This window comes from Acomys minous (assembly GCF_964271855.1).
Source record: "Acomys minous genome assembly, chromosome: 15".
Classification (NCBI taxonomy): domain Eukaryota; kingdom Metazoa; phylum Chordata; class Mammalia; order Rodentia; family Muridae; genus Acomys; species Acomys minous.
In genome coordinates this window covers 16,649,142-16,675,776 of record NC_140497.1, presented here as the reverse complement: position 1 = coordinate 16,675,776, position 26,635 = coordinate 16,649,142, and the positions used below count along the sequence as shown (strand labels likewise).

General features: G+C 42.2%; 1 protein-coding gene across 5 annotated transcripts in view; it reads left to right on the top strand.

Moving 5' to 3' along the window:
* Nucleotides 1-2,312: 2,312 nt before the first annotated feature.
* The window catches only part of DDHD2 (DDHD domain containing 2), a 39,392-nt gene continuing 15,069 nt past the window's right edge, over nucleotides 2,313-26,635 (top strand). The window contains exons 1-10 of one of the 5 annotated variants that reach the window (XM_084760305.1): nucleotides 2,316-2,467; nucleotides 3,729-3,954; nucleotides 4,567-4,757; nucleotides 6,753-6,842; nucleotides 7,930-8,050; nucleotides 11,146-11,235; nucleotides 13,509-13,644; nucleotides 20,266-20,474; nucleotides 20,717-20,784; nucleotides 23,574-23,696. In XM_084760305.1, the coding sequence (XP_084616431.1) occupies nucleotides 3,735-3,954; nucleotides 4,567-4,757; nucleotides 6,753-6,842; nucleotides 7,930-8,050; nucleotides 11,146-11,235; nucleotides 13,509-13,644; nucleotides 20,266-20,474; nucleotides 20,717-20,784; nucleotides 23,574-23,696 (1,248 nt within the window). In that variant the 5' untranslated portion in view covers nucleotides 2,316-2,467; nucleotides 3,729-3,734. Of the gene's footprint in view, nucleotides 2,548-2,687; nucleotides 2,713-3,728; nucleotides 3,955-4,566; nucleotides 4,758-6,752; nucleotides 6,843-7,929; nucleotides 8,051-11,145; nucleotides 11,236-13,508; nucleotides 13,645-20,265; nucleotides 20,475-20,716; nucleotides 20,785-23,573; nucleotides 23,697-26,635 lie in introns of those variants that run through there. The other 4 variants (XM_084760304.1, XM_084760306.1, XM_084760307.1 and 1 more) reach the window with 4 other exon arrangements.

Below are 26,635 nucleotides of genomic sequence, written 5' to 3'. Positions count from 1 at the left end.
CAGGCTAGCCTCACATTTTCAGTGATTCTCCTGAGTGCTAGGATTGAAGTCATGCACCACCCACCATTTGGCCATATTTTGCCCAATTTATAACTGGGTTTACTAATGAACTTTAAGAATACTTTCCAGTTTTAGAAAATCTGTGATAGGAGCCGGGTGTGGTGGCCCACGCCTTTAATCCCAGCACTCGGGAGGCAGAGGCAGGTGGATTGCTGTGAGTTCGAGGCCAGCCTGGTCTACAAAGCGAGTCCAGGACAGCCAAGGCTACACAGAGAAACCCTGTCTCAAAAAACAAAAAACAAACAAACAAAAAAAAAAAAAAAGAAAAGAAAAAGAAAGAAAATCTGTGATAATATAGAGTTCCAATATACACCTAACCCAATCCCATTGTGTTAACATCTTTATGGGACATTTATAATGGCCATTCTTGGTTTTTACCTGATCATCTTTTTTTTCCTCCTTCAGGATTCCATTCAGTGTGCCATATTCCATTTATTTACCATGTCTCCTTAGGGGTGGATTAGCTGTACTGTTTCTCTGACTTCACTTGGTTTGTTTGTTTTTTGTTTAAGATTTATTTATTATTTATAGAGCACCTGTGCCTACACGCCAGAAGTGGGCACCAGATCTCACTATAGATGGTTGTGAGCCACCATGTGCTGTGGTTGCTGGGAATTGAACTCAGGACCTTTGGAAGAACAGTGCTCTTAACCTCTGAGCCATCTCTCTAGCACCTTCACTTGTTTTTGATGACCCTGTCATATATTTTGTGGACAGCCTTCCATTGGTATTTGTGTGATATGGTCCTAAGTAGACTGGGGCTATGATTTTGGGGGGAGAAAAGGCAGAAGTGGCTTGTCCTTCTCATTACTCTTATGACGGGGGAGGGGGGAGAAGGTCAAGGGTCTGAAGAGCTGTCTCAGCGGTTACTCTTAGAGGACCGGGGTTTAGGCAGGCACCAAAGTTGTATTTCCAGGGGATCTGATGCCTCCTGACCTCCACAGGCACCAGGCACACAAATGATGTACACACATACATGTAGTCAAAATACATTCAGAGTAAAATCTAAAACTCGAGCGTTAATCACACACACACACACACACACACATTGGGGCTTGTGGTGTCGTCTAGAGTGACCACCTAGCATAGACAATCCCTTGCTACAAGGTGTGAATTTGATCCCCAGGGCCAGTACAGGGAAAGGAAAACTGAGTCCTGCAAGTTGCCCTCTGAGCTCCACACATGTAGCAGCACATGCATGACACACACACACACACACATATTTAAATGTAATAATTTTTAAAGGTTAGAGGCCAATTCGGGGCTATATAACAAGACTGTCTCAAAGCAAAGCAAAAACACCACGTAAAATAGGGTGTTACGTAAACTGGTGGATATTTGTGTATAGCTGTTGACTTGGTGAGCATATGTGATTTAAAAAACAAAAAACAAAGTCCAGCCGGGCAGTGGTGGCACATGCCTGTAATCCCGACAGCACTCAGGAGGCAGAGGCAGGTGGCTCCCTGAGTTTGAGGCCAGCCTGGTCTATACAGTGAGTCCAGGATAGCCAAGGCTACACCGAGAAACCCTGTCTCGAAAAACCAAAAAAGAAAAAAGAAGAAAAGTCCACGTTCAGTTCCTTCTCGGTTTCTGAAACATTTTCGAACCCTTGCCTTAAATAATCAAGGTAGAAAACAGTAAAACATCTTGTTTTTCCTTCCTGTGGCACCTGCTAGTCTGGCAGTTCACCAGCCTGGGACGGTGTGAATAACCATCATCATCAGGATACATCATCTAGGTCAAAACCATCTCTTTTGCTGCCTCTTGCAGCTTCCACATCCCTTATGCTTTCCGGATAGCTTTTGGCAACCTATCGATCCAAATAAATAAAAGGAGGGAGGGAAGGGGAGAAGGGGAGGAAAAGGGCGGAGGGAGGGAGAGGAGGAGGGGGAGAGGGAGAAAGGGAGACGGAGGAGAGGAGCCAACGCCCCAGGACAAACTTGAGGCCCAGCTCCTTTCCATCCTTTCTCACCAGGGTTCCCTCCCGCCTAGTGTTGCCATTTGGGAGGGGCACCACCAGGGTCAGGGTGCCCGATCCCCCCCCCCCCCACCCCCAACACACACACACACCCGGGAAGCGCTGAGCCTCTCTGGCGGGTCCTGAAATGTCACCTCCACGGCTCCTCCCCCCGACCCGCAAGCCTCGGACCCAAGACGGCCCCGCGCGCGGACCCACGCCGTCGGCGCGTGCCCGGCGCCTGCCCGCAGGAGGAGCCACATCTCGCGCGAGTCCCCCCACATCTCGCGACACTTCGGTGGGTCCTCCTGTGCCTCAGGCTCTACCCGGGCGAGCGGACTCCGCCGGGTGCGCAGCTCGCGGCGGCTGGAGCGCCTTGGAGCCCTCGGAGCGGGATTGGGGCGCGGCCGCAGGCTCCGCCCGTCCGCCCGCCCCGCCCGGGATTGGGAGGTACGCTGCGGCGGGGATGTGCTCCAGCTCCCTCCCCGAGGGCCGAGAGCGCGAGCGGTGGCTCTGACTAGCGAGTCCAGGTCCGCACGGGCTCCCGGAGCCGGGGGCGAGCCGTGGGGGGGGGGGGCGGCTCCAGGGTCCACCGAACCCCAGCGCATCCGCGGGCGGCTCGGCTGCTCGATCTCGCACTCGAAGCCTGGAGCTGGTGGCAGGAGCCTGTCGTCGGGAGAAGAGGGCAGGCCGAGGTCTCAGGCAGATAACGGGGAGGCCCCGGGAGCGTTTGTTCCTGAGCTCGGCTTTGCGGTCGGAGCGTGCCCCATGCTGGGATGCTGCTCCGCTCCTCTGACCGCCTCGCAGAGCTTTGGGGGGGGGGGGCGCTCCTATGTCTGCTGCTCTGGTCCGCCCGGTGCTAGAGTGTTGGATCCGTGGGAACTCGTTGTTATCCTTCGTGAAGGGGGCTATTGAGGTCACTTGTTACTTTTCACCCGAAACTTGGGCGCTGCGTCTCCGTGGGCCCATGCACAGCTGTGGCTGCAGGCAAAGTTTCTGTTTGGGCTTTAGATGTACCACAGCCCCTATTGAAGCACACTTGGAGAATCAGCCAAAATGGTTCTTAAGTGACTAGTTCTGTTTTCTGTGCTTTGGGTTTGTGTGTGTGTGTGTGTGTGTGTGTGTGTGTGTGTGTGTTGTTTTTGTTTTTCGAGACAAGGTTTCTCTGTGTAGTCCTGGCTGTCCTGGACTTGCCTGTCTCTGCCTCCTGAGAGCTGGGATTAAAGGCATGAACCATCATACCCGGCTCCTATTTTCTGTATTTTAAGATTCCAATAGTTACGTAAATGTGTATTAGAAATTAGAAATAGGGCCTTAAACCTACCTGTTTATACTATATAGCTCACCTGGAAGTAATAAATTTTCAGCCTTTGGTGCTACCTTTAGGTTGAAAATCGGTAAAGTATCTTGTTGCAATCAGCTTTGACCGTGTGCTTCTTGAAATTCCTGGGTTTGTTAAGAGCTTATTGTACGATTAAACGTTTTAGTTTTCTAAGGAGAATTGGGACCTCAGTGCAGAACGGTGGAGCTGAACATTTTATTTCCCTCCCCAAATAATTTTTTATTTTTGTTTTAAATTGAGTTACTTTAAAAATCTGTTTGTTTTCAAGAACAGCTTCCAAAACTCGTTATTTTGTGTGTGAACGTTTATAGTGTTGATAGAGGCAAAATAATTCTCCTGACAGATTTATTTATTTATTTATCTTTGTAGAGCGAAATGTCATCAGTGGACTCGCACCAGGAACAGCTGTCTCAGTCAGATCCGTCCCCATCACCAAACTCCTGTAGCTCCTTTGAGCTCATAGACATGGATGGTAACAGCTTGTATGAACCCGTTTCTCCACATTGGTTTTATTGTAAGGTAATAGATTCTAAGGAGATATGGATTCCTTTCAACTCTGAGGATTCACAACAGCTGGAAGAGGCACATGGCTCTGGTAGGAAGAAGATGGTGACTTTTAACAGATTCCAGTTTTTCTCAAACTAAGAGGAAATAGCCCTTACTGTGATTGCCATTAAAATTAAATTTTAGAATTTTTCCATTTTCGTCCTTTAAAAACTGTACTAAATTTCTCCATAATTCTATTTCTGTATTCTAGCTTGTGTTTTTGGTTTTACTCAGAAAGTATGTGTATAGAGTAAGGTGTCACAGTGCAAACTGAGTTAACATGTCACTTGTTTTTGTTTTTCTTCTATAACAATAGTGTTAGTTATGGTACATTGTCATGGTTGTCATTAATTTACCTTTTGATTCATCAAGCAAGAAGTATAGAAAAATTTGTGTGTGTGTGTGTGTGTCATTATTGTCTTAGAGAAAAAAATTATTCAGGTACGATTTTTTTCATTAAAATATAATTGGTTTGACCTGAAAAGTAGTTCATGAAAAAGATATATTTAAAAAAAAAGAAAAAGATATGAAATAAATTCTGTTTATTTTACTGTGTAGCCAAGTAGAAACTGTTTACGTCTCATGTGATTATTTGGGCTGATTGCCCTTTGGGAGAGCTGTTGTGACATTTTGTACTTCTCTCTTCTGCAATTCTTGGTAGGAAAGGATTGTAATGAGAGAGTTGTTCCCACGGACGGGGGCAGATATGATGTTCATTTAGGGGAGAGGATGCGCTATGCTGTGTACTGGGATGAACTACCCTCAGAAGTGAGACGCTGTACATGGTTTTACAAGGGGGACAAAGACAATAAATATATTCCCTACTCGGAGAGCTTCAGCCAAGTTTTGGAGGTAATCCTCTGCGTCTATTTTACCTACCATTTTCCTTATTTCTTTTCTTCTATCATTCGGTACTTTTTAAAACTCTTCTAACATATTATGTGAAACTTCCAGGAAACGGTTGCATGCCTTTTGTCACACTTAGTTTAAACTAAAGTTTTAATTTCAAAATGTTAATTTTATAAACATATTACATCTTTTAAATTTGAATGTAGAAAAAAAATAATTGAGTGTAGCCAGGTGTCTTTAATCCCAACACTCAGGAGGCAGAGGCAGGTGGATCTCTGTAAGTCTAAGGCTAGACTGGTCTACAGAGTAAGTTCCAGGATAGCCAAGACTACACAGAGAAACCCTGTCTCAAAAAAATTAAGTAAATAAATAGAAAGAAAGATAGACAAAATTAAATGTTTCCCTAATGGTAATTATTGTTGGCATCTAAAAATAAGACCAAAACCCAAACTTTTGACATAATTTTTATTATTTAATATTTTCTGTTGTTGGTTTTTGGTTTTTTGGGACAGGGTTTCTCTGTGTAGCCTTGGCTGTCCTGGACTCTCTTTGTAGACCAGGCTGGCCTCAAACTCAGGTTGATCCGCCTGCCTCTGTCTCCTGAGTGCTGGGATTAAAGGCGTGTGTCACCACACCCGGCTTATTATTTAATTTTTATATTTAATTAATTTATTTATTTATGTTGGGGTTTTTTTCTGGTTTTTTGAGACAGGGTTTCTCTGTGTAGCCTTGGCTGTCCTGGACTCCCTTTGTAGACCAGGCTGGCCTCGAACTCACAGCGATCTGCCTGCCTCTGCCTCCCGAGTGCTGGGATTAAAGGCGTGCGTCACCACGCTCAGCTTTTATTTTGGTTTTTGGAGGCAGAGTTTCTCTGAGTAACAGCTCTAGCTGTCCTGGAACTTGCTCTGTAGACCAGGCTGGCCTTGAATTCACAGAGATCTGCCTGCCTCTGCCTCTCAAGCGAAATAATTTTTAGACGTTAAAAAAATTTCTTTTAAAAAATATAAAGTTTCTCTTTGTAGTCCTGGCTGTCCTAGAGCTTGCTATATAGGCCAGGGTGGTCTCAAAATCTGACAGATCTGCCTCCTGAGTACTGGTACTAAAGCATGCACCATGATGCCTAGCAGTTTAAAATTTTTATTTTATTTTAACAAGTGAGTGTTTTATCTGCATGTGTGCAGTGCCCAAGGCGGCCAGAAGAAGGCATTGAAGCCTCTGGAGCTGGAGTTAGATATTTGTGAGCTGCCGTTGGGGTGCTGGGAATTTAACCCAGGTCATCTATAAGAGCAGCAAATGCTCTTAACTTCCGAACCATCTCTCTAGCCCCAATTTGTATTATTCTTGCTCTGAAAAATATATTGGTTTTCTTGAAATTGAAATAGATTGTTATTGACATATATGTCAATATGAATAGTAGTAGAATTCAAAGTAGTATTTTCTTTTGTTTTGTTATTTGTTTGCTTTGTTTTATTTTGTTTCTTGAGGCAGAGCTCTTCTCACATACCCCAGGGTTGACAGGTAGGTTTCAGCTCTAATGTTTCTGCCTCTACCCCCTTGAGTGCTGGGACCCACCGCTAGCCTGATCTTATGCTTTGCTGTGGATAGACTGTGAGCCTTTCTGCCTGCTAGGCAAGCATGCTACAGTTAAGCCTCATCTTTTTGAGACAGGATATTGCTGTGTATCTCTGGCTGGCCTGGCCTAAGACTCAGATTCATAGTAATCTTCATGGTTTAGCCTTCTAAGTCCTGAGATGACAGGTACAGGCCACCACACTTGGCTGCTGGTCGCTGAGGGCGCAGCTCAGTGTGGAGTCCTGTCTACGTACAGGGCCCTGGACTCAGCCTCCAGCAGTGCGCTACCAGTGAGTCTAAAATGACTTTGTTAAGTTGGAGAGTGCTTTGCTTTTTGTTTTTTGTTTTTTATTAGAAGTCATTAATAAGTTAAGGCTTAACAAAAAGTTGTTAGAAAGTCTAATATAAAATATATTTTCTTTTAAGGAAACATACATGCTTGCTGTAACTCTGGACGAATGGAAAAAGAAACTAGAGTCTCCAAACAGAGAAGTTATCGTATTACACAATCCAAAGGTAGAGTGAAGCAAAGCGTGTCACTGAGATTTAGGTCGAAGTTTAACGTCTTACTAAGGAAAACCAACGGATCTTTTGTTCTATGGACACTACATAGATCAACCTTTGACATAGCTCACATTGGACTCACTATCATAAAAGCTGTTAACGATGATAGTCATTATTTACTCCACTCAGTTTGTATGTAAGAATTTTCTTCTATATGTGCATGATGTATATATTATATAGTGTGTGTGCACATAGGATTTGTGTATGGTGTATGTGTGAATGTGGGTGCAAATAAACAACAATGTGCTTATCAGAGGACAAATTTGAATGTCAGTCCTGTTCCAATTCCAGGCAGTTTTCCATTGTTGTCCAGTGTGCACACTGGGCTAGCTAGCCCACAAGCTTTTAAGCTTTCTCCTGTCTCTGCCTCCCATCTTAGCATCAGAGTGAGGTTCAGATTCACATGCTATTATTTTTGTTTGTTTGTTTTGTTTTGTTGGCTTTTCTTTTTTTTTTAAGATTTATTTATTATTTATACAGTATTCTGCCCACACGTGTGCCTGCCCACCTCAAGAAGACACCAGATCTCATTACAGGTGGTTGTGAGCCACCATGTGGTTGCTGGGAATTGAACTCGGGGACCTTTGGAAGAGCAGATGTTGCTCTTAACCTCTGAGCCATCTCTCCAGCCCATGTTTTGTTTTGTTGAGACAGGGTTTCTCTTTGTAGCCTTGGCTGTCCTAGACTCACTTTGTAGACCAGGCTGCCCTTGAACTCACAGTGATCCCCCTGCCTTTGCCTCCCAAGTGCTGGGATTAAAGGAGTGCACCACCACGCCCAGCAAACTCACAGAAATTCTTGCCTCTCTCTCCCAAGTACTGGAATTGAAAGCATGTACCACCACACCTGACCCATGTGTTGTATATTATTGAAAGGTCTGTTAGTCTCATGTATTTTCAGGGTTCTCACTTTAGGCTATAGGAGCTGCATATCAGAGCTCCAGTTGAAGTTTAGCTATATGAAAGATGTGTTTCTGTCATTCAGAATGTTTTGGATCACATGGTGATGTAGAATATTGCTCTGATTTTTTCTATTTAAGCTCATGGTGCATTACCAGCCAGTCGCAGGGTCTGATGAGTGGGGCTCAACGTCCACTGAGCAAGGTCGACCAAGATCAGTAAAGAGAGGAGTTGAGAGCATCCCTGTTGATATCCACTGCGGTAATGTCAATCATTTATGTTTCTATGCTCTCACACTAGTTTATTCTTTAAATTGTGGCCTTTTCCCTTTGGATTTGTGTTTCATTGAGGATTAAAACTGTTCTTTAGAGCCGACGGTGGTGGCGCACGCCTTTAATCCCAGCACTTGGGAGGCAGAGGCAGGTGGATCACTGTGAGTTCAAGGCCAGCCTGGTCTACAAAGCGAGTCCAGGACAGTCAAGGTTACACAGAGAAACCCTGTCTCGAAAAACCAAAAAAAAAAAAAAAATGTTCTTTAGTTATGTGAGCTTATTCTAAATTAAGACCAACATTACTTCATACACACACACACACACACATTATGTTTTATTTTGTTTATGTTATGTATTTGAGTGCTCTGTCTGCATACACACGGGCATGCCAGAAGAGGGCATTTAGAGGGTATAGATGGTTGTGAGCCACCATGAGGTTGCTGGGAATTGAACTCAGGACCTCTGGAAGAGCAGTCAGCCCTCTTAACCTCTGAGGCATCTCTCCAGCCCCCTAAGTTTTCTTTTGACAGAGGGCCTCATGTAGGTTTGGGCTGGTCTCACATTCATTCTATAGCTAAGGATAACAAAGTTTTGATACTTCTCCAGCCATCCCTTTGGTGCTCAGAATACAGGTGTGCCCCGCTGTGACCATTTTATGTGATACTGGGATCAAACACGGGGCTTCTGTGGGTGTGGTAGTGTACATGTGTAATCACTAGTTCAGAAGAGGCCAGTGGATCTCTGTGAGTTTGAGACCAGCCTGGTCTACATAGTGAGTTCCAGGCCAGCATATGCGACATAGTGAGACTTTGTCTCAAAATAAACAAACAAAAACCTAGGCCTTTGGATATGCTAGTCAAGCATTCTACCGGTTGACCTGCATCTGGGTAATGTGTGCACACTCAATACATGCATGTGAATGTGCAGGTGTTTGTGCCCAGAAACATGAGTGGGGCCAGTAGGCATGTTCTTTGTCCATCTCAATCTTCTTCTCTGGAGACAGGTTCTCACTGAACCAGGAAGAAGCTCACTGTTTAGGCTAGTCTGGCTGAGCAGTGAGCTTTCTAATGGTGGGGTTTCAAGCATGTTCTGCCGTACACAGCATTTTATGTGGTGTAGAAGACTCAAACTCAGGGTTCTTTTGTGCCCTTACCAACTGAGCCACCTCCTCAGCTCTGATTTTTGTGTGTGTTTTTTTTTAAAGATTTATTTATTTATTTTATTGCATATGAGTGCTTCATCTGCAGAAGAGGACACCAGATTACATTATTGAGATGGTTGTGAGCCACCATGTGGTTGCTGGGAATTGAACTCAGGACCTCTGGAAGAGCAAGCGGCGTTCTTAACTGCTGAGCCGTCTCTCCAGCCCCTTTTGTGTGTTTTGTTTTGTTTTGTTTTATTGTTGGTATCTAGTCTCTAAACCATATATTTCTCAAAAATACAAAATACTTCATTTCATGAATTTGTGAGTTATCTTTACATAGGGGCCATGCTAATTTTCTCTGTATTATTCTAGTTTTAGCATATGTGTTACTTAAATGAATGCTGGCTTTTTTGAGGCCTGACCTCATTGTGTAGTTCAGGCTGGCCTGGTCCAGTACATATCCCAAGTGCCAGAATTATAGGCATGCACCACCATCCTCAGCTACTGAGAACTGAAACAGCACAGAAACTCATTTAAAGTTGCTTTTCCTCAAGATCTCACTGTTAGATGAACTGATCTAGTTCGATTTTCATGAATTTTTATATCTCCTGATCAACTAGAAGTTTATTATTGCAATTTCTGTCCTTGATTTTCAGTTACGGAAAACTTTCAGAAGGAATTGCACGGTTATTGCTAACTACCTAGGGTCACTTATGGCTCGTTTTAAACATTTATCTAGATTTTACAGTGCTTTTTGTCTTGTAGAAGAAATTATTTGCTTCTTGAACAAAATCTTAGAATTGCTGTAATTTAAAAGATGAGTTTGGGGGCTAGAGAGATGGCTTAATGGTTAAGAGCACTGGCTGCTCTTCCAAAGGTCCTGAGTTTAATTCCCAGCAACCACATGGTGGCTCATAACTATCTATAATGAGATCAGGTGCCCTCTTCTGGCAGGCAGATTTACATGCAGGCAGAACACTATAAATAATAAATAAATCTTAAAAAAAAAAAAAGATGAGTTTGAAGCCAGGCATGGTGGCACAAACCTGTAAGTTCTGTACTTATGAGGTTGAAGAAGAGAATCTCAGATTGACCCATCATGGACTTCATAGTGAGTGCCAGGCTAGCTAGCACTTTATAAAGAGACTCTGTCTCAAAAATAGAAAATTAAAACTAAAATCAAAAAAGATACAGGCACGATGGTGCACTCCTTTAATCCTAGGACTCAGGAGCAGATCTCTGAATTCCATGACAGCCACGGCTATATAGAGAGGTTACTGTCTCAGCCTTTCCTCCCAAAAGATGATTAAAAACTTTAGCCTTTAAAAACATGGCAGACATTATTAGGATGATTGGTAAAAGTGGAATAATTAGATAAGAGGAATGTATCAATAAGGGATTGTCTGGGTTTGGTCGCTCTACTGTTGTTAGTGTACGTACCTTCTTAGGGAGGTGTGGCAAGAGGGTCAGGTCAAGGTGAGTCTCAACTCCAAGCTCAAGATCAGCTTGGGACAGACAGACCCTGCATCAAAACAAAGCACTAAAACAAAGCAATTTGGATTTGTAAAAAGTGCAAGGGGGTTTCTTTAATATTTTTTTCTGTAGCTTATAGTTATTTCAAAATACTTTTAAAATGTGAAAAATATTTCAGAAACTTATTTAAGAATAATTATAATCCCAGGATTCTTGAGGCAAAGGAAGATGGATTGCCAAGGCTAGCCTGGTCTACATTCTGAGTTTCAGGCCAGCCAGAGCTACGTAGTGACCTAACCCTAACCCTGTTACCAAAAATAATGAAAAAATTAGAAAGTAAAATTAATGTATTTTTACTAAGTAAGTAGTTACATATATGACCATTTTGTACCTTTTAAATTATCTTTTAATTTTAATTTTGTTATGCTTATAATGTTTCTAATTTTTCTCTTTAATTTTATTTTTAGGGGAACCTTTACAAATAGATCACTTAGTGTTTGTAGTCCATGGGATTGGACCAGCTTGTGATCTCCGTTTTCGAAGCATTGTTCAGTGTGGTACGTTTGCAAGGCATGTAAGATAGATGATTCGAGCAGAGTTATCTCCCATGCAGAGGATCAGGCATTGTCTTTTGGTCTGTTGTCTTAGCTACATAAGAAGATTGTGGAGCTAAGGATGGTGAAGCTGCCCTGCTTAGACTCACGCAAGTAATTCCCAGAGACTTAATACTCTTAACTAGTGACCCCTGAGTGAGTCAGCCTGTAATCCTGCTGAGACTGTTCTGTGATTAAACCAGCTTGTTATAACCACCGTATGGATGGGAGTTGAAGTAAATAATAGAAGCTTATCATTGTTGTAATTCATACCACAAGAAATATCTTGATAAATCTTACATGCCTGTAATCTCAGCATTGTCTCAGAAAATCAAAATAAACAAAAACCCTCATGACTTAATTTTGAAAGGCACTATCTTCAAAGCTTGAAGGTATTCAAAATCTGCTCTGCTTGGGAACTCCCTTCTGCTTGGTAATGGTTCGGAATAAGCTAGAAGTGTTCTGCCAGGTTAAAGTGAGGCGGTAAGAATGGTGAACAATGGTGGGTTTGGATTTTTAAAAATTTTTTTCAAGACAAGGTTTCTCTGTGTAGCCTTGGCTGTTCTGGACTCACTTTGTAGACCAGGCCAGCCTCAAACTCCACAGAGATCTGCCTGGCTTTGCTTTCCAAATGCTGGGATTAAAGGCATGTCCCCTCACACCCGGCCAACAGTGTATTTTTTTAAAATTCTAAATTATTAGGGCCTGAGGAGATGGCTCAGCAGTTAAGAGCACTCACTGGCTGCTCTCCCAGGGATCAGTGCTTGATTCAAGCACCCACGTGCTGGCTCACAAATTCTCTGAATGCCAGCTCCAGGGGATTTGATGCCCTCTTGTGGCCTCTACAGGCAATGTATGCATATGGTACATGCATGGGTACAGGCATACATGCAGGGTACATGCAGACAGCACACATATGAGTAAAATAAAAATTTTTTTCGAGACAGGCTTTCTTTATGTAGCCTTGGCTGTCCTGGACTCGCTTTGTAGACCAGGATGGCCTCGAACTCACAGCGATCCACCTGCCTCTGCCTGCACCACCCCTCCCTCGCCCCCAGTACTGTCATCAAAGGTCCAAGCCCGGCTGGGTTTATTGTTGTTGTTGTTGTTGTTGTGTTTTTGTTTTTTTGAGACAGCCTCTCACTAAGTAGCCCTGGCTGGCTAGGAGTACATTATGAGGACCAGCTGGCCTCAGTTCATAGAGTTCTGCCTGCCTTCTCTTCCTGAGTGTTGGCATTGAAGGTGTGAGCTACCACTCCCTGCTGTCTTTTTTTTTTTCCTTAGTAAACTACAACTATTTTTTTAAAAAAAATAATTTTTTAGGGCTGAAGAGATGGCTCAGAGGTTAAGAGCACTGGCTGCTCTTCCAGAGTTCCTGAGTTCAATTCCCAGCAACTACATGGTGGCTCATAACCATCTATAATGAGATCTGGTGTCCTCTTTAGGCAGGGAGGCACACATACAGACAGAACATTGTATACATAATAAATAAATAAATATTTTTAAAAGTTTAAAAATATATAATTTGCCAGGTGTGGTGGCGCATGCCTTTAATCCCAGCACTTGGGAGGCAAAGGCAGGCTGATTGCTGTGAGTTCGAGGCCAGCCTGGTCGACAAACTGAGTCCAGGATAGCCAAGGCTACACAGAGAAACCCTGTCTCAAAACAAAAAAACAAAACAAAACAACAACCAAATAATAATTTTTAAGTTAAAAAAATTACGTTGCCTTGTTTTTGTGTGGGCATATAAGTGGCATGGTCAGAGGTCAGAGGACAAGTAGGAGAAATGAGTTCTCCTACCACGTGGGTCCATAGGCCCTCAGGCCTGGTGCCAGTCTCCCTTACTTACTGAGCCATTTGCTAGACCAACTAGCTGATGCTGTTTCTGTCAAACATACATAAAAATCAAACGCAGGAAAACAGTAGCAACTAGAGTTAGAATAGATGACTACAAGACTGCACATGGAGTTATGGGATTTAAAAAATAAAACCATTCTATGGCAGTTTTGATGTCAGTTTTTCTTTTGGTAAATGTTTTGTGTGATAAATGCAAGCCTTTTAGTAGATGAGTATTTCCTAGTTAAATGTCTAAGTCTTCCTGCGCTGGTTAATTTGTCTCCAGTCTCTGCATGGTCTTAGGGCACGCAGGCAGACGCTGCTGCGTGTTGTGTTGCATCTGGAGTCTGTGCATTATTTTTTGCTTCACTGTTGATGCATAAGTCAATTTTCTTTTCTAGTTAATGATTTTCGAAGTGTTTCCTTGAACCTGCTACAGACACATTTTAAGAAAGCCCAAGAAAATCAGCAGATTGGAAGGGTAGAATTTCTTCCAGTCAACTGGCACAGTCCTTTGCATTCTACTGGAGTAGATATGTGAGTCCCTTATACCCTTAAGTTGTTAACTATGATTATAGTATTTTCTGATTGCCATTGTGCTTAAGGGCATTTCTGTTATAGCTAATTATGTATTAAGATACAAAATGAAAGATGGAAATTTTATTTAAAACCCATCAGAGAAATGGACAGCTTGGGTCAACGACAAAGCATTCATATTAAAGCATATGCCAGTAACTCCAAGCAAATACAGTACTACATGTAAATTAACTGTTCGTGCCTCAGCGGTCAGTGTTGAGAAGAGGAAGCTTCCTGCTGGGTGGTGGCACATCCCTTTAACCCCAGCTCGCGGGAGATAGAAGCAGGTGGAGGCAGGTGCATCTCTGTGAGTTTGAGGCCAGCCTAGTGTACATTGTGAGTTCCAGGACAGTCAGGACTACATAGAGACTCTTTCTCAAAAAACAAAAGCGAACAACAACAAAAAAAGAGAATAAATTTCCCATAAAAACAGCACCTTTCTGGTACTTCAGCTTAGTATTCTTCTTCCTTCCTTGCCCTCTAGTCCAACAGAATCCATACCAACCTCCTCATAGTCTTTCGGTAAGACAGCCATGTCCTCAATGGCCTTAGAATCTTCAGCATGAAGAGGGTTTGTCTCTCTCTTTGTTTGTGCTTTCTGTTTGGCAGAGTTGAGAATCCATAGGTTTATCCACCCCAGGCAAGCATTCTATTACAAAGCCACATCACAGCCTACCAGCATTAAGGTGTATTGATTTATGAATGGTGCAGAATCAGCTCCTTCTCCTAGCTCACATCCTCCTTTTAGGACAAGGTCTTACTGTGCAGCCCGTGCTGACTCTGAAGTCTTGATCCTCATGCCTCAGCTTCCTGGTATTGGAATTACAGACTTGTGCTGCATTACCATGTACAGCTTCCATGTGGAGTTTCTGTATTTTTATGGGGTTTTTCTTTTTTCTTTTTTTTGGTTTTTTGAGACAGGGTTTCTCTGTGTAGCCTTGACTGTCCTGGACTCACTTTGTAGACCGGGCTGGCCTCGAACTCACAGCGATTGGCCTGACTGCCTCCCAGGTGCTGGGATTAAAGGCATGAGCCACCACCACCCATTGTTTTGGATTTGTTTGTTTGTGTTTTGTTTTATTTGTTTGGTTTTTTGGAGGATAGGGTTTCTCTGTGTAGTCTTGGATGTCCTGGAACTCACTCTGTAGACCAGGCTGGCCTCGAACTCAACAGAGATCTGTTCACGTCTGCCTCCCTGAGAGCTGGGATTAAAGGCATAAACCACCGTGGCCTGGCAAGTTTTTTTATATTTTTATAGTTGTTTCATGTATGTGGCTGTTTTGCCTGTGTGCTCTTACCCACATACCAGTGTGCAAAGGCGTGCTTAGCATATATCAGATCACATCTGTGGGTAAAAAAAAAGTACTAAATACTTGTTGAATTTGCATGTCATCTTTGCAGAGGGGCATGCTAATCTTCTCTGTATTGTTCTAATTTTAGTATATGTGCTGCAGAAGCAACTACTATATATTTATAATTTTTTGGAGATGTCTCATCTCCAAAGTGATGGTCAGTCCTTTGTCTTAGCTGTCTCTGGCTAAAAGTAAAGAATTGTCCCTGGTAGGCCGGGCGTGGTGGCGCATGTCTTTAATCCCAGCACTCGAGAGGCAGAGGGAGGCGGATCACTGTGAGTTCGAGACCAGCCTGGTCTACAAAGTGAGTCCAGGACAGCCAAGGCTACACAGAGAAACCCTGTCTCAAAAACTCAAACAAAACAAACAAACCCACAGAGAATTAACTTTAAAATAGCTTTTTATTTACTATCAGTGAATGTTTGATATGTGCTTATTTTATATACCTCGGTACCTGGAGGTCACTTAAACAAGTTTTGGATTAAAAGGGGCACAAGTTTAAGAAAACTGATAATTAGGGTGCATGACATAAAGAATCAAAAAATTAAAAAAGAAAAAACTCTAAATAGGGTATTTTTTACTTTTTTTGTGTGTGTGTTTGTTTGTTTTTGTTTTTGAGACAGGGTTTCTCTGTGTAGCCTTGACTGTCCTAAACTCACTTTGTAGACCAGGCTGGCCTCGAACTCACAGACATCTGCCTGCCTCTGCCTCCCGAGTGCTGGGATTACAGGTGTGCGCCACCACTGCTAGGCTTCAATGTATCTTGATAATATTTATTCCCAATACTTGCTGTTAATCTTCCAACCCCTTCCCACATTTCTCTCTCTCTCTCTCTTTCTCTCTCTCTCTCTCTCTCTCTCTCTCTCTCTCTCTCTCTTTCTCTCTCACACGCACACGTACATGCACACACACACAGACTCATTTAATCTGGTTACTACTGTCTGGTGGAATATTGACCAATTTTTTTTGTTGTTGTTGTTGTTGGCTTGACCTTGTGCCCAGAAGATGGCATTGCACAGCATTCTTCCTCTTCCTTTAGCTCTTCTGTTTTGTTCTGCCTCCTCTTTTTATTGTTCCTGAGTTGTGGAAATGTTGGTATTGATGTCCCATGCGGGGCTGAACACCTAATAGTCTCTCACTATAGCATTTGGGTAGTCATCAAGCTCTGAATTGACTGCTGCCCACTGCAGAAGAGCCCCTGGGACCAGGTGGAAGTCAGCACTAATCTATGTGTAGAAACAAAGACTCACTGTGTAGCCTGACTGGCTTAAACTTGATATATAGATAGAGATATGTAGGCTGGCCTTGAACTTCCAGAGATCTCTCTGCTTCTGCCTCTTGCGTGCTGGGATTAAAGGTGTGTGTGCCAGCATGCCAGACCTTATAATGTTCTTATTGTTTAACCTTAAAAACCAGTGTTGTTGGTTGTTGATTGGGGTTTTAGTAGCTAGTTACAATTTGCTAAAACAAGTACATGCAAAGAACATTTAGTTTTCATCTAAAATGTTTCCATCCCATTGTTAAAATTAATGTTATGAATAGACTGCCTCAACCAATAACCCACTGTAGGAACTATATTATGTATGTAAGTTTATTCTCTCTGCATGAGTATTTGCTGCATGTCTGCCTGTGCACCAATTGTGTGTCTGCTGCCCAAGACCAGAAAGGGCATCAGATGCCCCTCCAGCTGCAGTCATGTTTGAGTAACCATGTGGGTTCTGAGAACTGAACCCCAGTCCTTTGCAAGGAGCCAGTTCTTTCTGTAGCTCTGGCTGTCCTGGAACTTGCTATGTAGATCAGGCTTGCTTTGAATTCACAGGGATCCACCTTCCTCTGCCTCCTGAGTGCTGTGGTTAAAGGTTCTCCCCACCATGCCCAGCCCTCAGGAGACCCCCCCTTTTTTTTAAAAAAAGAATATATGAGGTTTATTAAGTGAGCATGAGGAGAGAAGAGAGAGGGGTACCCCAGAGAGACAGAAGAGAGAAAGGGGGTCAGGGGTAAGAAGAGGGAGGGAGAGAGGGTAGAGAGATGAGACACTCTTAAAGCCAGTATATAATCACAGTGCTGCAGAACATGGAATAAGCATTGGCTGCTTAAAACTCACAGCTGAGAGTGGCTCAGTAAACTTCAAATTCAGAAACAGTTCAAAAGAATTATTTAAAAGAGAGCTTATACGTGAGTTATAAAGTTTCATTAAGATAGCTATTGCTTCCAGGCAGTGGTGGCACATGCCTTAATCCCAGCACTCTTGGGAGGCAGCGACAGGTAGATCTCTGAGTTCAAGACCAGCCTGGTCTACAAAGCAAGTTCCAGGACAGCCAAAGCTACACAGAGAGACCCTGTCTTGGGGGGAAAAAGAAAAGAAAAGAAAAAATAGATAGCTATTGCTTTTTTCAGACTACTATAGTTAAAAATGCTTATTTAAATTGCAGTTTTCATGAAATCATTTGAGGTGCAAATATAGTTTTTCCTAATTTTAAAAAATGTTTTTAGGTAAAATGTTGGAACGTAGTGATAACTTTTTCCATTGGCCCTGCATTGATTGATAATGAGCAGCCCCTCGTTACCTTTATACAAGGTGAAAAGTCCGTTCCACTCCACCTTTTACTGCCTGTTCCATGTTTTCCCTTTCTATTTGGCTTTATGAAACAGCCTCCTCATTTGAAGTTTAAGGTACACATTTCTGTTTCGAGAATGTTCTGATCATGCTTCAGAGTTTGCTTTGTAGCATTTTCCTTACATCTTTTGTACTTAGAGAAATTTTTGATTATTTATATATATATGTATTCATAGATGTGGTATGATTTTTATTGAACTAGGAAATAAAATAACAAATAGGCTAAAAGCTCCCATTAATAATGTATGTATCTTTAAATTACTTTCATGTTTAGCTCTAAAAATCTGCTTGGATTCACCTTTGATCTGTATATAATTAAAGGAGTTTTGTTTTATAACTGTTTTTTGTAGCTGGGCACAGTGGCTCTTGCCTGTAATCCCAGTGTTCATGGAGGCAGAGGCAGGCGGATCGCTGTGAATTCAAGGCCAGCCTGGTCTACAAAGCAAGTCCAGGACAACCAAGCCTACATAGAAAAACCCTGTCTTGGAAAAACAAATCAAAACACCCCAAAATTTGCTTTTTTTTTTCTTTTCTATCATAGTTTTTAAAATTAAATGTATATTATTAGCTGGACATGGCAGTACACGCCAGCCTCTAATCCCAACATGGCAGTACACGCCAGCCTCTAATCCCAACAGTCAGGAGACAGAGGCTGGTGGATTTCTCTATACAGACAAACCCAGTCTCAAAAAAACAAAGTAAGTAAATAAAAAGATGTGCATGATTTTTACCAAGTAATTAACCTTTTTATTTCACATTAGTTTAATTTCTTCTTCCTTTCTTTTTTTCTGAGACAAGGGTTCTCTGTGTAGCTTTGGCTGTCCTGGACCTGCTTTCTAGACCAGGCTGGCCTGGAATTCACAGTGCTCCACCTGCCTCTACCTCCCTAGTGCTGGGCTTAAAGGTGTGTGCCACCATGCCAGATTTAAACTTAATTTCTTTTCTTTTCTTTTTTTAAAAGACTTATTTATTTATTTATTGTGTATACAGTGCACATCAGATCTCATTATAGATGGTTGTGAGCCACCATGTGGTTGCTGGGAATTGAACTCAGGACCTCTGGAAAAGCAGACAGTGCTCTTAATCACTGAGCCATCTCTCCAGCCCCTTAATTTCTTGAAATGAGGAAGAATCACCATTTATTTTGAGCTGTAACTTTTTTTTTAATGTCACTTTTTATTTTGGTTTCTTATTCAAAGATGATAATTTAGTGAGTTAATTGGCACATTAGTAGATCTTTGAAAGGGGGACTCAATTTTAAATCTGTAATAACTATAAATAATAGTCTTATGATATGAAAAATAGTATCTAGTGGGGTTGGGGATTTAGTTCAGTCCTCAGCTCTGTGGGGAAAAGTATCTGACTGTATGGCTCAGTGGTTAAGAACACTTGCTGCTCTTGCAGATGACACAACTTCAGGTCCTAGCATGACATGGTAGGTCAGAACTGCCTGTAATTCCAGTTCTAGGGACTTCCATACCCTCTGCTGGCCGTGATGTCACAGGCCTTTAATCTGAGCACTCCAGAGGCAGAGGCAGAGGGATTTGTGTCAGTTTGAGGTCAATCTGCATAGCAGTATTAGGATGGCCATGACTACATAGAGAAACTTTGCTCAAAAAAAAAGGGGGGGAGGAGAGAAAGTGACCTTTCTAATTAACATTCAGATCTCTAAATCTAGGGCGGTGGGGAAGCCTGGTTCAGCCAGCTTTCCCAATTTCTGCTCCCTGGAAGATCAGTGTTGTGTGTGCGTGTGAAATGAGAGACCCTTTGCCCAGTGCCCTTCTCCATTCTGGGCTCCGTACCTCTTCCCAAGTTGCCAACTCTCCTTCCCCTGAGAAAAGCTGGACAGGGGTGATAGGGAGGGTAGCTGAAGGGACAGCTGGGGTTCCCCACCTATTGCACCTCCCTCCAAACTCCTGGCAATCCCCAATCAGGCTTTGAGCTGCTTTGTCCCTTGGGCACCTATTGGTGAATCCTTGGTAATTATTTAAGCAACTTGAGGAATACAGAGCAGTTCTCATGGGGAAAAATGCAAATTTCCAGTGTCTAGCTGATATTTTATATACCTATACAAACACAGATGTACACACATATTTAAAACTAAAATCCAAGCTGAAGATGGTGCTGAACACCTGTAATCCCATTACTAGAGAGGCTGAAACAGGAGAATCACAAGTTCAAGGCCAGCCTGGACTACAAAGTGATATATTGCCTTTTTTTTTTTTTTCCTAAACTGAGATCCAAACAAAGTCTATGCACTGAAGTCAAATGATGTATCTCTCTTTTTTTCTGTTTCTTTTTGTTATTGGTTTTTCAAGTCAGTTTCTCTATAGCTTTAGTTGTCCTGGAACTTGCTCTGTAGACCAGGCTGGCCTTGAACTCACAGTGATCTCCTTGCATGACATGGCATATTTTACCTCTCTATTCTCTTTTTTTCTCTTCTTCACTAAACACATTTTTAAAGCCTTTGTCTTCTCTTCATCTTAATAGGTGCCTCTTGCATCACTGAATATTTGACTCTAAGCTTTGAGAATAAGCTAAATAATAACTAGAAAGTAGTGTGGACTGGACTTAGATTTCCTGCTCAAAACAGCTTTTTTTTTCCTCCCTTAGAGATCTGCAGAGGATAACCCTGCCAAGCATTAATCGCCTCAGACACTTCACTAATGATACAATTCTGGATGTCTTCTTCTACAATAGCCCCACCTACTGTCAGACTATCGTGGACACAGTAGCTTCTGAGATGAACCGAATATATACACTTTTTCTACAGAGGAACCCTGATTTCAAAGGGGGTGTATCCATTGCTGGTCATAGTTTAGGTAACAAATGAACTCTCTGGAGCCAGAGAGGACTGTCACATTTTTAAATACAGAGTCTTTAATCAATAATAGAATCAGAAGTACAAGTAAACTGTGATGAAGAATTTGGAAGGGGTTGGAGGGTGGTGGTAAATTGGAAAGATTCTCTGTTGATATTCTTAAATTTGTTATTGGCTTATAACTTTTTATATAAAAGACAGCCAATGTCTTAGAAATTGTCCCTTCTTCTATTTTACTTATAGGTTCGCTTATATTGTTTGATATCCTAACAAATCAGAAAGATTCTTTTGGGGATATTGACAGTGAAAAGGTAATTTGGAAGTTTAGATAGGTTCTTTTGTAGTATTCCATACTAAAGATTTAGATTTTCAGCCTTTTGTGTTTAGCTGAGTTTAGTCTTATGTCATAATGTTAAATGTGTATTTATTTTAACATCCTGGTAATTATGTCTTGTCAATCTTGGGTGATAGAAACCAGATAGTATTTTGTGTCTACAAACCACTGTCATATTGTAAGATAAGCATAGATGCCTTCCTTCTCTTATACTCTACTGCTGCCTGAATAGAATTGTAGTCATTGAGCTAATTGTAGATTGCGTGTAAGGGCGTGAAGAGTGACGTGGATGGAAGTTATGTGTGAAAGCCGAGGGAGGCGTGGTGGTGAAACCTCTCTTCATAAAGTGCGTGAACATTTATCATTGATAGGATTGACGTGGTGTTTGATAGACATTGTCTTCTATTTTTCTCTTTTGTAAGTGTCCTGTGAATCTTTTGGTCTTTAGTTCTTCCAGGACTTGGGCTCTGTCTTAGACTATTTTATATCTTTATTTTATTTTTTGGATTTATTTTTTATATGTATGGCTGGTTTTTTTTTTTAAAGATTTATTTATTTATTATTATGAATACAGTGATCTGCCTGCATGTATACCTGCAGGCCAGAAGAAGGCATCAGATCACATTATAGATGGTTGTGAGCCACCATGTGGTTGCTGGGAATTGAACTCAGGACCTCTGGAGGCACAGTTAGTGCCCTTAACCTCTGAATCATCTCTCCAGCCCCATGATGTATAAGTGTTTTACCTGCATCAGAAGTGCAAAATCCTCTGGAACTGATGGTTGTAAGCCAGCATGTGGGTGCTAGTAACTGAACTTGGGTCTTCTGGAAGAACGCCTTCTCTTAACCACTGAGCCATTTCTCCAGTCCTTGTTTAGCTGTTTTGCCCCCATGTATATCATCTACATCGTGTATGTACTGCTGCCCCTGAAGGCCAAAAAAAGGCATCAGGTCCTTTGGAACTGAAGTGTACAGATAGTTGTAAGCAACCATGTGTGTGCTAGAAACCAAATCCAAGCCCTCTGCAAGAGAGCAAGCTGTTAACTGCTGAGCCATCTCTCTCCAGCCTCCCCATCCCCTTTATAGACTTTTATGTGTACGAGTGTTTAGCCTTCCTTTATGTCTGCACCATATTTGTACTTGTTGCCCTCAGAGGCCAGAAGAAGGAAGGCATCAGATTCCCTGGCGCTGGAGTTACAAACAGTTGTAAGCTGCCATGTGGCTGCTAGGAATTGAACCCAGGTCCTCTGGAAGAACAGGCAGTGTTCCTAACTGCTGAACTGCCTCTCCAGCCTTGATTGTTTTATCTTAAATTATGTTTTTTAAAAAATATTTTATTTATTATGTATACAGCATTCTTCCTTCACTTGAGAAGGGCCACCAGATCTCATTATAGATAGTTGTGAGCCAACATGTGGGTGCTGGGAATTGAACTCAGGACCTCTTGAAGAGGTGCTCTTAACCTCTGAGCCATCTCTCTAGCCCCATGTTTTTGTTTTTGTTGTTGTTTTGAAACAGGGTTTCTCTGTTTAGCTCTGACTGTTCTGGAACTCACAGGCCTGCCTCAAATTCACAGAGATCTGCCTATCTCTGCCTCCCAAGTGCTGGGATTAAATGCATGCATCACCACCACTACCCAGCCAAATTGTTTCTGTTTTGTTTTGTTTTTGAGACAGGGTTTCTCTTGTAGCCTTGGCTGTCCTGAATTCACTTTGTAGGCCAGGCTGGCCTCAAACTCACAGAGATCCCCCTGCCTCTGCCTCTCATAGTGCTGGGATTACAGGAGTGTGCTACTGGGCCCAGCTTATGTTTTCTTTTATTCTCTTTCTCTTTTTTTTCTGAGACAGGATTTCTCTATGTAGCTTTGGCTATCTTGTACTCGCTTTGTAGACCAGGCTCGTCTCCCGAGTGCTGGGATTAAAGGCGTGTGCCACCACCACCGAGCTAGCTTATGTTTTCTTAATAAGAGTTCAGTAAGGGGTTTTTAATGATGATGGAAAATATTTTTATATTAATTAAAAAAATTTTTTTCCAGGCGTGGTGGTGCACATCTTTAATCCTAGCACCTGGGAGGCAGAGGCAGGGGGATCTCTGTGATTTTGAGGCCAGCTTGGTCTACTAAGCAAATTCCATGGTAGCCTGGTCTACAGAGTGAGTTCCAGACCAGCATGGTCTACAAAGCAAATTCTAGGTCAGCCTGGGCTAGATAATGAGTAAGATTGTCTCAAAATGGAAAAAAGGAAAAGGAAAAGCTGGAGGTCACTGTTTTATTTTATTTTATTTTGTATAAGTTAAAATTTATTTAAAACTGGGTGTGGTAATATACACCTATAATCCTAGTACTTGGAAAGTTGAGGCAGAAGGATCAAGAATTAAAGGTCAATCTCGGTTACATAGTAAGTTTAAGGTTAGCTGGGCTACATGAGATCTTACCTCAAGAACAAAGCAGAGTTTAAAGTTAAGATTCATTACTGTTGGGCTTGAGAGATGGCTCAGAGGTTAAGAGCACTGTCTGTTCTTCCACAGGTCCCAAGTTCAATTCCCAGCAACCACATGGTGGCTCGTTAACAATCTATAATGAGATCTGATGCCCTCTTCTGTCATGCAGGCACACATATGGGAAGAATACTGTATAAATAATAACTAAATCTTTGAAAGATTCATTATTATGAATATCTTAAATGGTTTACTTCAAATTATAAAATAGTGTTAGTAAAGAAAACTAAATGAATTGATGAATAATAAGCTTTATGACACAATTTTTAGGGATCATTAAGTACTGTTGAGGATCGAGGAGATGTGGCAACATTAGAAGAAGATCTGAAGAAGCTTCAACTCTCTGAGTTTTTCACTGTCTTTGAGAAGGAGAAAGTCGATAAAGCAGCTCTGGTAAGAATAGGCTTTACAGTGTACACCAAACTGTTTTCAGAATTGTTATCTTCATCATGTTTACCAAGAACATGCCATCTGGAAGCTTTTTACTTACAAATATTTTACCACTAACAAAATCCTTAGCATTGTTTATCTGCTTTTGTTATATAAAGTGATCTTTGCTGTGTGGGAGCTCAAGGTTCAGATTAGCCATATTGATGTTCATATGTAATATAGTAGTACAGTCTCAGGCAGGCTAAGTTTAGAGAAGATGTGAGGCAAGGGCCAGCCCTGGTGTGATAGTAACTGTCCTCTTATTTTCTGTTACAGGAAAGAACTGTACTGTTGGTATTTTCTTTTTTTTCCTTTCTTTTTTTTTTTTTTTGGTATTTTCTTTTTCTCATTTTTGCTGTGTTTTTTTCTGGTTTATGATACATTTCTTTACTTAGCAGATATTTAATAACTGCTCACTATGACTAGGCATGTGCAACAGGGTGCTCATGAGATGGACTTGGTTACTGACTTTGGTAGTTTTGTAGAACGCTGCATTAATTACATATTATTTAACTGGGTGTGGTTGTGGGAGGGAGGCTGAAGAGAGAACCAGACACTGCCAGGCTCTAGAGTTTTCCAGTGCTGGGCTGTGGCCAGGTTAGACGGTCTAAGGGGAGGGCTTAGTTGGGGTAGGCACAGCCCTGGGGAAGCCTGTAGTACCTCACTAGACCTGACACCCTTGAGCTCGGCTTTTGTAGCCTGAAGCCAGATTGGAAGAGTTGTGAGCGAGTCAGGCCTTAGTTTTGTGTCTGCATTGAAAATGGCAGACACACCTGCGGATTTTACTCTGGACAAACAGGATCTTCCCTGACATGAGTAATTTGGTTGTAGAGGCCTTTAGTGGGGGCACATTTGGAGCCCTGAAACTAAGGGACATTGGAGCTTTCTTGGCCTGGTTTTGGGGTGTAGGGAGGACAAGTCAGTAGCTGTGTAGTTTTGTGGTTGGGGACCGAGGTGGGTTTGTTTACATTAGGGTTGACTTGTTGATATGGTTTTAGATAGGTGTTGTCAGGGGAAGGGATTGTTTTATTTTAGTTTGGATTGTACAGAGACAATTTGTATAACAAAATATCTCTTGTAACTCTGTGAAGAAGGGTTTTTGGCTAAAAAGCTTAAGGAGTCCCCATAGAGTGTAATCAGGGTCTTGATTTTTCCTGACTGGGGACTCTGGGAATTTTTGAAATTTTGGTCCCCAATAGGAAAGTCATGAGGAGAAGTGGTAGAGTCTGTCAGGAATTTAATCTGAGGGTAGAGTCTGTCAGGAATTTAATCTGAGTTTTTTATTTTGTCACAGAATCATGGCGATTATAAGGCTGTTCTGTGGTATAGGGTGGGAGATAAGAGGCCATGGAGTTACTTGGCTCTTGTTTTATTCTTTTGGTTGGCTTTTGAGGGAGGTGGTTCTGTCTAAAAGCCTGGGAAGCAAGGATTGTTTTTTGTTGTTGTTGTTTTGTTTTGGTAAGAGGTGGCATGGGGAAAGAGGAGTCTGTTTGGGAGAGTGAAGTATTTTCTATGGGGTCTGGTAAACACATACGGATTATATTTAAGGTAAACAGGAAATTAGGAGAGGTTAATACTCCCTAACTAAGAGATGTAACTTGGGTCCATGCTTGAGGATCATATATATATTGTGGACATGAAGGGTGCTAATTGGATTACTTCCTCCCAAAATAAAGATATCTTTTTTTTTTCCGTTGATTTTTATGTCCCATACCTTTAAGAGGTTACATACAGCCGTAACCTAAGGATCCTTCTTAGGTGTAGGTAAAGATAGGAAGTGCTCCTGAGCAGGATCAACATTCTCTAAACAATTTCTTGTTGTAGGGATTCACTGCCTCACCAAACACCAGACTAGCTGCAGTTACTGAACTGGCAACCACCCTAGATGGCTTTTACTTGGTCGCTGTGTAACCAGTTTTTGTTCAGAGAGGTTATAAGGTCATCGCCCATATCAGGTTGGGCAGTTGGGGTCCAGAGGTCAAGTTAGGGAATCTTCCGCCAGTGTCAAGAGAGTTGCCCTGACCAAAAGGCTTCAGTTATTCTACACACCCTATCTGGACCTGCGCAAGGTCTCTGACCTGAAGAGAAAAGTAGGAAAAATAGATATAAAGCCACTTAAACCTTTTTTAGGCATGGGAAAACTCAATCTCCTTTGTCATGGCCGGTATTTTTATTTTTTAGCAGTAGGTGCCAGTGTTGGGCGCCAACTGTGGGTTCCTTTTTCCAGGAGGCTGGGCTGAAAATCTGGTCACAGAATTTTCTTCAGCCTTCTATAAGCTAGCTGTAGTCACAAGGAAGGCCTCTTGGGCAGGGAGGGAGCTTTCTGGCCAGATTCCCCAGAGCCTCTGACTTGTGAAAGGCTGGGTAACCAACTGCACTTGATTGAAATAAAGATAGTCAAGAGTTGGAGAGCAGGCTGGAGAAATGGCTCAGAGGTTAAGGGCACTGACTGCTCCTCCAGAAGTTCTGAGTTCAATTCCCAGCAACCACATGGTGGCTCACAACCATCTATAGTGTGATCTGATGCCCTCTTCTGGCTTGCAGGTGTACATGCAGCCAGGGCACTGCATACATAATAAATAAATAAATATTTTAAAATGAGTTGGAGAGCTATATTTCAATTCACTAAGCTTAAAGATAAAAGAAAGCTAAAGACAGGGAACTGTGGAGGGGGAAACAGGAGTGTGCCCCCACCCCAGACCTCTGGGTTTTTTATACCAGGTGTATCTGAACTGCAGGACAGGTATAGGACACCTCCAGGGCCTTCTCTCCAGGGCAGCTTTGATATGTATTTGTTCAAAGAGCCAGCTTTTGACACCTTTTGTGTTGTTTGCTAGCCTTTTAACACATTGGGGGTTTGTCTCGTGGGTTGCTGCCAGTAGGGAGTATGCTCCACCTATTTC